General features: G+C 35.2%; 1 protein-coding gene across 1 annotated transcript in view; it reads left to right on the top strand.

Moving 5' to 3' along the window:
• The window catches only part of SYDE2 (synapse defective Rho GTPase homolog 2), a 51,229-nt gene extending 39,520 nt beyond the window's left edge, over positions 1–11,709 (top strand). The window contains exons 6-7 of the mRNA XM_042952699.1: positions 2,652–2,880; positions 9,136–11,709. Coding sequence (XP_042808633.1) covers positions 2,652–2,880; positions 9,136–9,635 — 729 coding nt within the window. The 3' untranslated portion in view covers positions 9,636–11,709. The remainder of the gene's footprint in view (positions 1–2,651; positions 2,881–9,135) is intronic.
• Positions 11,710–13,090: the final 1,381 nt, after the last annotated feature.

Raw genomic sequence — 13,090 nt, 5'->3', positions numbered from 1 at the left:
TCCTCACAATCTAAATCTTGGGACCAGTATCCTCAGGACCAGAGGAGATAAGAGGGTAGGTGGGTCTGCAGAACCAGCCTCAACCTAACTTTAACTGTTGTTCCTTAGAACAAAAGAGAAAATGAGATGGCTGAGCTTGTCCAGATGAGGTCAACTTTGCCTATATTTCTTATTACGTGAAGGTAGAAAGGGCAAGAGTGAATGTGTGAAAATATTAAGCCCCAAAACTTCATTCACCTTTACTGTCCCCTTCCCTGTGCTCGGTCCAGTTAGATTAGTAAGTATACTCCTGTGGGTGAGAAGAAGGGAACAACTACAAAGAAGTAAGCAGAATTAGAAGGGTGGAATGAAGGGGTAGACATATTCCTTCTTTGTTGCCAGGTAAAATTTGATTGCCAGGTATCATTTGACTTACACGTGAGGAAATGAGTGGAAATTTAAATCACCTGCTCCAGTTATATAGCTTTTATGAGTGCTGTAGTCTGTCACCTGAATTTATAGGTCTTTCTGGTCCTAAAGCTCTTGCTATTATCATCCTTTCTAAAAAGGCTTCATAATATTCCATTGAGTGGATTTGACATAATTAATCACTATTCTCTTGTATAGTATTTAGGTTTTGAGTCTATTTGTATATATTTTTGTGCAGAGATTTCTTTTCAGTTAGAATTACTTATTTGGAGTAGAAATAATGGAATTGTTGATTTAAATGATGTGAACATTCAAAGGCTCTTTTTTTTTTTTAATTTTTTTAATATTTATTTATTTTTGAGACAGAGAGAGACAGAGTGTGAACAGGGGAGGGTCAGAGAGAGAGGGAGACACAGAATCTGAAACAGGCCCCAGGCTCCGAGCTGTCAGCACAGAGCCCGACACGGGGCTCAAACTCACAGATCGCGAGATCATGACCTGAGCCGAAGTCGGACGCTCAACCGACTGAGCCACCCAGGTGCCCCTCAAAGGCTCTTAATATGTTTTCATATTACTTTTCAAAAGGCACACAACAATTGCACTTTTTGGCTCATCTTTATTTAGTAGACAAAAAAATATTTTACTTTAAATTGTATTTCTTGGTTTGCTATTGAGATTAAATCTAAGATATTTAGCCAGGTGTGTGTGTGTGTGTGTGTGTGTGTGTGTGTGTGTGTGTGTGTGTGTGTGTGTGTTGGTCACAGCATGGTATGCTGAAAGTAGCCTTAAGATGTCAACATATAGGGGCGCCTGGGTGGCTTGGTCGGTTAAGCGTCCGACTTCGGCTCAGGTCATGATCTCACGGTCTGTGAGTTCGAGCCCCGTGTTGGGCTCTGTGCTGACAGCTCAGAGCCTGGAGCCTGCTTCCGATTCTGTGTCTCCCTCTCTCTCTGACCCTCCCCTGCTCATGCTCTGTCTCTCTCTGTCTCAAAAATAAATAAACGTTAAAAAAAAAAAAATAAAAAAAAAACATGTAGAATCCCACTTGTGTTAGCAAATGTATAGTGAGTGGAGATGAAGAATGGATATTTATTATTGACATTGCTTTTATGATTCATATATTTGATTTGTTTTGATTTCAAAATATCAATTACAGTCTCCTCTAACTTTTCTTCTTTCTTTATTCCTTTCTTTCTCAGCCGAACATTAGAAGAATATTTATTTCGGCTGTCCTTATTTCTTCACCACCCTTGACTACTCAACACGTTGTAATCTGGCTCCCTACCCTATCTTTCTGGACTTATTTTTGCCAAGGTTACTAATGATCTTCTGATCACTGAATCCATTTTTTACTTTTGGCTCTAAAAATAAGTCATTTTGATTTTTTCTTTTTTAATAATTTTTAAAATTACAGTTTTACTTGGCATTCATTTCTTTAATACAATTATGAAGAAGAAATTATACACTCATTTTATTTGTTAAATGATTGATCACATGCCAGTACTTCAAAAACATCATATTTCTTTCCATAATTGCTTAGACCTAAATAACCTTCCACCCCTTACTAGTTTCTTCAGGTTTTAAAAAATATTCTTTTTTGGGGGCACCTGGCTGGCTCAGTTGGATCCTTGATCCTCAGGATCGTGAGTTCAAGCCCTATGTTGGGTGTGGAGATTACTTAAATAAAAATACTTTAAAAAAAAGTATTCTTTTTCAACAAAAAAACTTTTTTTTTTCATCTCTAGCTATTCTATTCTTTTTTCCATGGTTTGTCTACTTAAAGTATTTGTTAGTTAAGCACATTGGCCTTTTTCCTATTCTGTATCATGATAGACCCTGGCCTCGTTTGAAATTGTTAGCTTCCTAAGTTTAAGGTTGGCAGTCCCCTGATTATGACTAGAGGATTTATCTGTTCTTAAAGATAAACACTCTTACCTAATCCCTTTTCCATCACAGCCTTTGCTATTGTCATTTTAGAGGAGGGAAGAGAAGAAAACGTTGATGTATATTTTCCTAGGGACGCCAGTTGAAATTTGGAATGCATTCATGAGCCTTTATAAAGACTATACATTTTAACCATCTAATCGATCAAATTATGTCATTGGAACCTAAGGGTCCAAGCTTTGAAACAATCTTTTGAAAAGTAACAGAATGTGTGTTTATATTTTCTGCTGTAAATTGTGTCCTTAAATTTGCTCCTGTGTATGACTTTACTAAGTGAAATGTAATTTAACTTAATTTAGGCAACCCTAAAGATGTTGCTGGATCATTTGAAATTGGTGGCTTCTTATCACGAAGTGAATAAGATGACGTGCCAGAACCTGGCTGTGTGCTTCGGACCGGTGTTACTAAGTCAGAAGCAAGACACTAACCATAACAACAGAGTCTTTACTGATTCAGAAGAACTTGCAAGTGCTTTGGATTTCAAAAAACATATTGAAGTTCTTCATTATTTACTTCAACTCTGGCCAGGTAAGTGATTCTCTGGAAATACTTTTCTCTTTCAAGGGCAGAGTGTTTGTATTAGCTAATCACTAAATATGCCCATATATGATTGCAGAAAATATTTCCTAGATTTTGCTTTTTCTGTTTAAATTTTTTGCTTTTGCTGATAATATAATAGACCTATAGATTAATGTGCACATTTTGGATTTGGTCAGATCAGGATTTGTATCCTGGTTGTGTTACTTATTAGCAGTCTGGTCTTGGGCAGGTTCTTTAACATCTTAGAGCCTCAGTATCGTCTTTTGTCATACGGACTTTAATAATGTTTATGGAATTTATAGGAGGCTTAAATAAGGAGTTACGTATGTTAAGCTGCTCAGTGCAGTTCTTGTCACATAATAGGTACTCTGTAAATATTAACTTCTTTAGTCCTTCAATCAGTTCTTCTTCCTGACATTTTTACTGTATTCATGGTCATTCTTCAAATTATCCAGGCTTGACTTGACAGTTATCTTTGATCTTTCCATCTTTCTTATCCATCCCTTGTTCCAGTCAAGAACAAAAAGCTGACAGTTATTTTCCTACTATATCTCTTATATAGTTTCAGAGCTAAAAGGAATACATGTTTAATTAGATGTTCTAATGCTGTGTTTAGGTTCCAAATTTTTCTTATCCTATTGAAATGCCTGCTTCCCTTCCCTACCCTGCATAGTACCAAACATGAAAGTACTTAGGAGCTCTATGTAGCATACAGTGGTAAAAGTGGTTGGCTCCTGGAGTCAGGCTTGGATTCAGATCCATTGTGGCCCAGGCACATACTTTAATTCCCCTCAGTATGCTTCTCTATAAATAGTGCCTACCTCAGGGTTGTTGTGAAGATTCTGCAGATAAATCATCAAAGATAGTGACCAAAGTGTTTTGCATAAAGTTAGCTCTTTGTTACTCTTTTAATGATACATGTAAGGATGGACCAAAGTGCAACAAAATGCTTGATTTAGTCCTAAAATACATCTAACTAATTTTAAAAAGTGAATAAAAAACTTCAACTTTTAAATTTGGAAAGTTAAAATTTTTGCTTTCTTTCAAACACAAGCTTAAAAGTCATTTCTAATGTGTCTTTTAACTGAATTGGTATATATAATTAATTATTTAAAAATCCTGAATCAAGATTCTTTGGCTAATTGGTTTGATTTCTGCATTTGGTGCCCAACATAAGGGATCTCCGAGGTTAAAGTTTTAAATGTGTTTTCTATAGTTTTTCCTACAACTACTTTAATTGTAATAAACATCAGGAATTGGGAAAGGAGCCATCTTTGTTCTAATCGCAAATTAAAACTTGCTTACCTGGAGAGATAAACACAGTTTACTATCAGTACCTGATTTCTTTATCATTAATTCTGTATCAGAGGTTAATGTTATTTAAAAATAACTCCTCTAAGGACCTGAATACACATTTTTCCAAAGAAGACAAATGGATGGCCAACAGACACATGAGAAGATGCTGAACATCACTTGTCATTAGGGAAATGCAAATCAAAACCACAATTAGATATCATCTCACACCTGTCAGAATGGCTAGCATCAAAAAGACAAGAAATAACAAGTGTTGGTGAGGATGTGGAAAAAAGGGAACCCTTGTGCAGTGTTGGTGGGAATGTAAATTGGTGTAGCTGCTATGGAAAACAGTATGGAGGATCCTCAAAAAATTAAAAATAGAAATACCATACAATACAGTAATTCCACTATGGGGTATTTACCCAAAGAGAATGAAAACACTAATTTGAAAAGTTTATTGCAGCTTTACAATAGCCAAGATATGGAAGCAGCGTAAAGTGCCCATCAGTAGATGAATGGATAAAGAAGATGTGGTGTATATACTAATTATGGAATATTACTCCGCTATTTAAAAAAAAAAAAGCGATCTTGCCACTCACAACAGTATGAATGGACCAAGAGGGTATCATGTGAAGTGAAAGAAGTCAGACAAAGGCAAATACCATATAATTTCACATATATATGGAATCTAAAAACCAAAACAAATGAACAAACAAACGAAAAAACTGGAAACAGACTCATAAATACAGAGAACAAACTGGGGGTTGCCAGGGAGGAGATGGCATGGGGGAAGAAGTGATATAGGTAAAGGGGACTAAGAAATACAGACTTCCAGTCTACGGCCATACCACCCTGAACGCGCCCGATCTCGTCTGATCTTGGAAGCTAAGCAGGGTAGGGCCTGGTTAGTACTTGGATGGGAGAAATACAGACTTCTGGTTATAAAATAAATAAAGTCATGGGGATGAAAAGTATGGTATGGGGAGTATAGTCAACAATATTGTGATAATGTTGGTGACAGATGATAACTACACTTATTGTGGTGAGCACTGTGTAATGTATAGAGTTGATTCACCTGAAAGTGATATAGCATTACATGTCACCTATACTTCAATTAAAAAAAACATCTGCCTCCTTTTCTATAACCTGTACTTTTCTTTAGTTATAGTACCTCAGACAAAGGGCGGAAAGATGAGAGTAAATACCAGTTAGTTTTGCCCTCTAAATCATTTGTTTTTGGATTCAAGAAAAGGCAGACATCCAATAACAGTAGTGCAGTGACTGTGCGTGAGAAAGTTGATAGTGATACAGAGAATGAGCCATAGAGCATTAACTTGGTAAATGCCCATCTCTATGTGTTAGATAGAAGGTTTGACTCCTTGCTATGCATATCTTACATATTTTTGTTTTTGGGATTTCCCCTACTCTGGAGGTAAAAAAAAGAGTTGGTTCCACATTTCTCCCATCCACCTTCGTTTTTACTTTAACTTTTGTGTTATTTTTTGTTTTTTCATTTGGGGCAATAGTGAAATTTGCTTTGAGCTTTCCATTTGAAAAATCTTATCTTCAAAGTGATCAGTTAAAATCCTAGCATATTGGCACCAAGAGGTAGAAATCATCCTGCCAGTGGTATTTCAGATTGTCTTCTGCCAAGCCCTAAGGTTCTTTGGAAACAGCTTTGGAGCCAGATTGGCAACAGGTGAGGGAACAAAATGGAAACACACTTCCCTTTTGATCAAAACAGTTTTTGTTTCATCTTTTATATGTATTGGATTTTTATAAATTGTTGCTTTTTAAAAATGGTCTTGCTGTTGTAAGAAGAATATTGAAATTTACTGATAGGCCACTCTTTCTCTTTATAGAAGGGGAAATAGCTTTAGAGAGAGTGTAACTCCTAGACTAGCTGTTTGCTGTATCACATTTTCTATGATGAGTAAATTTTGGGCAGGTTTTTTTGGGAAAAAGCTATCAATTTTTTCCTATTCCTTTTTGTTTCACTTTTCTCACTAGACTAAGCTTTATGAGGTCAGGGACTATATTTTGCTTACCCTTATACACCCAAGTCCTAAGACAGTGCTTGGCACTAACGAGGCACTCAATATATTCTATTAAATAAGGCAATTATACTCTAGATAAAAGGCTAATAATATTAGGTGATGGTTGAAAATATAAATCCACCAGTAGAAAACAAGATAAGAAAATTAAGATTCTTAGTACATACCATTACATTTTGAAACATTTTCAGCAACTTTATAGATTGCATTTTTAATTTTATTCTGTTGAAGACGGACAGTCATAGTACTAGAAAAACCAGAACTTTTGGGGTCAAAATTAGCCAGTTTCTCTGCATTTTTAATAGGAAAGCATTCCACCATCAGTAGTTTAAAAAGTCAGTGAGGTTGATTTTTCAGAAATTGAATTCTTAGTCCAAAAGATAAAAATATTACTATAATTGGTTTCTTAAATCCTTTCCAAGAAAATACACAACGATAATGTTTGAATAGGGATTTGGTTTAAGTAACTGGCAACAAAACAAATCTGGGTTTTGAAGGTGAATGTCAGAAGATGGGAGCACGACAAGACAGGCTCAATCCAGAGTCAAAAATGCATTACTTAGGGGCACCTGGCTGGCTCAGTTGATAGAGCATGCAACTCTTGATCTCGGGGTCATGAGTTCAGGCCCCACGTTGCCAAGGCATAGAGCTTACTTAAAAAAGAAAAAAAAAAAGTTTTACTTTGGTTGGATCACAAACCAGATTACTTCAAGGTTAGCAAAGTACTGTAATGAAAACAACAGGCATGCCACTTAAGCACTAAGAACAGGAATAGCAAGAAAATGAGGGAGAAAAGCCAGGAGACTTAGTAGAGATTAGCAGCTAGAGGAGAAAAAGGAATATGAATAATTAAGCAGTGGAAAAAATCAGCTATTTATTCTGCAGTTGCTTCAGTTAATGGCATGGGGCATTCTATATTAATACTGTTATTAAAGATCAATTTAAAGTAAATATCAGGGGCACCTGGATGGCTCAGCTGGCTAAGTGTTGACTCAGGTCATGATCTCTCAGGCGTGGGATTGAGCTCTGCTTTGGGCTCTGTGCTGGCAGCACAGAGCCTGCTTGGGATCTCTCTCTCTCTCCCTCTCTCTTTGCTCCTCCCCCACTCACGTGCACACTCTCATGCACTCTCTCTCAAAAATAAAACATTAAAAAAATAAATATCAGGCCTTTGTTTTCCAGAAAATTTTAGCTCAAGAGATTTTAGCTATTCATAATTATATATAATAGCCATCATAAAAATATAGACAAATGGGGGCGCCTGGGTGGCGCAGTCGGTTAAGCGTCCGACTTCAGCCAGGTCACGATCTCGCGGTCCGTGAGTTCGAGCCCCGCGTCAGGCTCTGGGCTGATGGCTCGGAGCCTGGAGCCTGTTTCCGATTCTGTGTCTCCCTCTCTCTCTGCCCCTCCCCCGTTCATGCTCTGTCTCTCTCTGTCCCAAAAATAAAAAATAAAAAACGTTGAAAAAAAAAAAATATATAGACAAATGGAAATATTAGAAACATACCTATAGATAGTTATCAAGTATTTTAATAAAATCTAAGTACAAAAAATTATGTAATCTCTGAAAAATGTATTTTAAGTTTATTTTCGAGAGATAGAGACACAGTGTGAGCAGGGGAGGAGCAGAGAGTGAGGGAGATACAGAATTAGAAGCTGGCTTCAGGCTCGAAGCTGTCAGCACAGAGCCCGATGTGGCTCGAACTCATGAACTGTGAGATCATGACCTGAGCTGAAGTCAGAGGCTCAACCAGCTGAACCACCCAGGTGCCCCTGAAAAATGCTGTTAAGATCACTGTAAGTCTGCAAAACTAGCACTATATACAAGTTTGTATTACTTTGCAATTATCTTGTTTTGTACAGTAAGGAGCAAGCATTTGTTATATGTTGGAGTGTAAAGTGGGTGTGTTATTACTGATAATATATTCATACTGATAATAAGTATCTCAGTGAAAGAAAGTGTACATGAAGAGGCATTTATTAGTGGAGAATAAATAAGCAAAAAGAGGAAAGTATTACGGGTAGTTTTCAAAAGCTATGCCTCAACATTCAAGTCCATCTTATATACAGAAGAACCGTAGGCAAATGTTTTGTTCAATATGCACTAAAGGGTAAGCAGTGAAGCCTTGGTTTGTCATGAAGTTATGTGTATATCTGTGGTAATCTATATGGCCAGCACAATGCATACTCTTAGAAGAAATTAATATGAGGAATGTTATTTGAGATTGTTAGATATCTAACTAGAATGGGAAAATAAAATATCTGTACTATTTTCAGGCAATAAATGAAGACTATTAGTAGCTAATGCTGTATAATCAAACTCAGGTAACCAGTGGTCAAATTTAGTATTTGTGCATTTTATCAAAGTGAAATTTGGGCTGCTTAGTAAAATAAATTATGACACAGCTGCTAATAGAATTGCAAAAAAGCACAAAGGTTAGAGTGAGCACTTTAGATGTCTTTGCCTCATTTAGATGTTTGCAGAAGAAGGAACTTTGTGTTTTGTTTTTTTGTTTGTACACCAACATGCCTTGCCTGCTTTTTGCTCTAGCTTTTAATATACAAGAAGCTACCAGCTTAACTACTGTTTGAATTACAGCTAGATAATAATTAACTTGCACAGAAAGTTAATCAGCGTTGGAAATTTTATTTGTTTGGGGATGTTATGATATGGCATGAATTAGCACCATTGACCACTCTACTAGCTTCTGCCCCTAATCTTGATTATGTCTGGTTAGAAAAAGGTAATTATGGAATGCTTTTTTAAAAATAGTGTGCATGTTTTGTTTTTAATGCATGTTTGTAGTTGATTATTAAATGGCTTATCTTTAGCTCTGTTTTTTAAAGGCCAGTTGGATGGCTGTGACTAAGCAAATTTATTGTTTGTTTCTAGCGCAACGTTTAACTGTCAAAGAATCAACAGATAATTTGTTCCCAGAGCAGAAGTCTTCTCTAAGTTATTTGAGGAGGAAGAAAGAACGACCTTGCATGTTAAATTTGAGTGGTACTGATTCATCAAGAATACTTAGACCGAGGCAAACTAGATTAGACAGTCCAGTTAGCAATCGGTATGCAGGCGACTGGAGCAGCTGTGGAGAAAACTACTTTTTAAATACAAAAGAAAATTTAAATGACGTAGATTATGATGATGTCCCTTCAGAAGACAGAGAAAACGGAGAAAATTGTAGCAAAATGTATGGACCAGATATAATGATTGAACAGCCAGTACCCTTGTCCGAAGAGTACACATTTCAGACGTATTTGACAATGCAGACAATTGAATCTACAGTGGACCGAAAAGTCAATCTCAAAGATCTACAGGAAAGTATTGATACTTTGATTGGAAATCTGGAGCGTGAACTCAACAAAAACAAGCTTAATATGAGTGTTTGAGATTGAGAGATTTTATTTGCTTTTTTGTAATGTTTTAAATTTTAAATCAATCTTTCTCATTTTCTTATACCTCTCACAATGGTTTTATTTTTTTACTTTTAAAAATTCCATTAATTTCTAATACGTTTATGTGATTCCATTAAAAACGCTGTCATTAATACGATTTTTACTTATCTCAATAGAAAATTTTTCTTGGGGCAAAGATAACTTGGACTTGTGGATATTTTAACAAATATGGCCAATTCTGTGGAGATAACTTTTAAATGCACTTACAAGGTTCAGATAAGTTATTGGCCCCTCATGGTTTTTGTACTTTATAGGAACTGCTCTTTTGTAGCTGAAACAGGTGTTTCTTTCAGAGGAACGTGGTAGCTGCTCCGTCTGGTTTGCGGTGTGAGCCCATGTACACTGCAGCATCCTTTGATCATATTTCATTTGCAATGCAAATGCTGCTCTAAAAAAACTTTTTATAAATAAAAGTAAAATTATACAAATATTAATGTATTCTTATTAGCATTCAGTAATTATTTAAGCTTATGAAAACTAAATATTTTTATAAACCTGAAACGTGTATATTTATAAGTGCATATATGGATAGATGTTAGAATGAGAGGAGGCATGGGCTACAGAATCACATGTATCTTTAAAGTATATATGTCATGAGGCCAAAATTATTAGCTTCAAATGTCTTTTTCAGGGAAAGAATATTTAAGTTAAAGGAGGAGTTCTGTAGAAACACTTGAACCAAAACACTAGAGGCATCTGAATAGAAAGAATAGACTTTCTTTTTTTTATTCACAGAAAGTCACAGTGTCCCTAGTGAGAAGTCATCTTTTAAATTGAAATTCTCTAACTTCTTAAGGGATTAAGTGCCCAGATTTCTGCACTAGTGATTTACACTTCAAAAATCTTTACCTATTCTATGCATTTTTATGTTCTGCTTTTTTAAAACAGAGTAATTGTGCTTTAAATGTATTATTTATTTGTAGTAGTACATTGATAACATTGACTTTATAATTGCCCTCATATGTATCTAAAGAAATCTTGCCGGCATAGTCCATGTTATTGATTTTTTAAAATAACTTATTTTGGCTAAGTGTATCTACCAGATAGGCATTATAGCAGTCACAGCAGTGTTTGAAAAATGTAAATTTAGAAGACTTTTTATTAAATTGGAATGTATTTTTTTAAACTTTTATACCCACAGAACATGTAATTTTAAAATTATAAATAAAATTTGAATTACCAACTTAAAGATGTAGCAGCCAGTAGAAAACACTTCTTGATCTTTTTCTAAATATTAAAGTATTTAACTATTTCTGTGTTAAATATACACTGATAAACAGAACACCTTGTTATTTAATTTGAAAACTCAGTTGTTAAAAAGCCAGATAAATAATTATTTTTATATGAAAATTTCATTTTTTAAAGCTTTGTATAACAATTCAGAAGAATACCAAAAGAATTTGTGACAGGTATATATCTAGAGTAAACAGTCAAAAGAAATGTACTTTAAATGTTTTATAGGAAGACTTTGTTTGCTATATCATGTATATTGTATGAATTGAATAAGTTGTTCCAGAAATGTAAAAGTTTTATTAAAGAATTATAACCTTGGTGTCATGCTATTAATTATCATCATGATTTTAAGGATCACTTATTTTAATGTCATTGTTTTTAAACATGTTAAAGTATTGGACAATCAAATGTTATCCATAAATCCATGTAACAAATCCTTTTTGTGCAGAATTGAATTTTCCAGAATCTGAAATACCTTAAAGGCCAGATTTATTTTGTTATATAAATTTGGATGGGAATAGTTTCATCTCTGCTGTCTTAAATAGAAAATACTAAGCATTTATTTTGTCTGGATCACCGAGTCCTAACTGTAAATCTCTTTTGTTGACTTTGCTGTGTTTAGTAGTGCTCTGTAATTTATGCCTTTACTTTAAATGGCCCTTAACTTCAAATCTTTTTTGGGTTTTCATACCTGCTTTTTATAAACTCCTGGGATCTCTCTACACAGACTACCAGCTGTCATTCCCTTCTAAGTCTACTTGCCCCAATGTTTTTTAGGATTAAAAACAATCTTAATTTTAGTGCATGTACCTGAATAAAATTTCAAGCAATCTGTATGGATAGAAAATAAAAAGTAAAAGTGTGCCTCCCTGCCATTCACACCAATCCTGCTTCTCAGAGGTAACAGCCACTTTTTATTCTTTAGGTAGCTACTATCTCTACCACTTGATCTAGGTTTACTGTGCCTGTTTCTCGATTTGTCATTTAAGTAGTATCTGTTGATTGTTCATTATGAATATTAAGGAATGTCCATTCCTCCTCCCCATTTTATATTCTTTTGGTTTCCTTTATAACTAGTAATCTTTATTTCTTGATCCATCTGTATTAAACAATGTCTCTTGGCTTGCTACCATTGTGGAAATGACCAACCCTATACTTTCCTTTCAGCTCATTACTGCCTTTTACCTCCTAACTTCTCTAAGTTACACAATTAGTTTATTAATCAGCGTTAATAGATGTATATTATTTGGGGGAACTATATTTGACTTAGGTTTTTCCTTTATATGTTTCTAAAAACAACAAATCAATAACTAGCCATTATGTGCTGGATTATGCAAAAGCATTTATTAGTAAGTCAGGTGATTTTGTCTCCTACATATCCAATCTTATATCCTCAGATCTATGCCGATATATGCAGAATATTCCAAGCTAAAGGTCAAATGAGTTATTTTATCTGCTAGCCATCAACTCCTCCAAATCATGCTGTGTATTATTTGCTTCAGAATTGGGTCATGCCTTGGGGCACCTGGGTGGCTCAGTTGGTTGAACACCTGACTCCTGATTTCGGCTCAGATCATGATCTCATGGTTTCTTGAGTTCGAGCCTTGCGTAGGGCTCTGCGCTGGCAGTATGAAGCCTGCTTGGGATTCTCTCTCCCTCCCTCCCTCTCTGCCCTTCCCCTACTTGTGCCATCTCTCTCAAAATAAATAAATAAACTTAAAAAAATAAGAATTAGGTAATGGATTTTGCAGATTTTTATTTTTTCCTGGAGTAATTGCTTTTTTTTTTTTGACCGAAGTAAAATGCTTTCTTTACTGTAACAATTATTTTATCATGGTATTGAATTACCAAATTTGTTCAGAATGCTTTTAGCTCTCATCGTGGGATTCTTAAAGTATATGCTTGCCTTTATTTATTTTTCTTTGACAGAAGAAAAATATCTTCACTCTAACCCTGAGATCATCTTAAGTTTTTAAATCAACTTTATCAAATTTGGACAAAGTGGTTTTTATCTATCATCCTAGGATATGTTTTCCTTGCATTCCTGTATTTGATTTTGTTTTACATCTTTTTTTTTAATTTAGTGTTTTTGCTTGCTGAAATCTATAAGTACTTCCCCCCACGTATACACCTCCTGCCACCCCTCATATCTCCCA

This window comes from Panthera leo, chromosome C1 (assembly GCF_018350215.1).
Source record: "Panthera leo isolate Ple1 chromosome C1, P.leo_Ple1_pat1.1, whole genome shotgun sequence".
Classification (NCBI taxonomy): Eukaryota; Metazoa; Chordata; class Mammalia; order Carnivora; family Felidae; genus Panthera; species Panthera leo.
The sequence above is the reverse complement of the archived record's forward strand: the minus strand, read 5'-3'. Positions and strand labels throughout refer to the sequence as shown.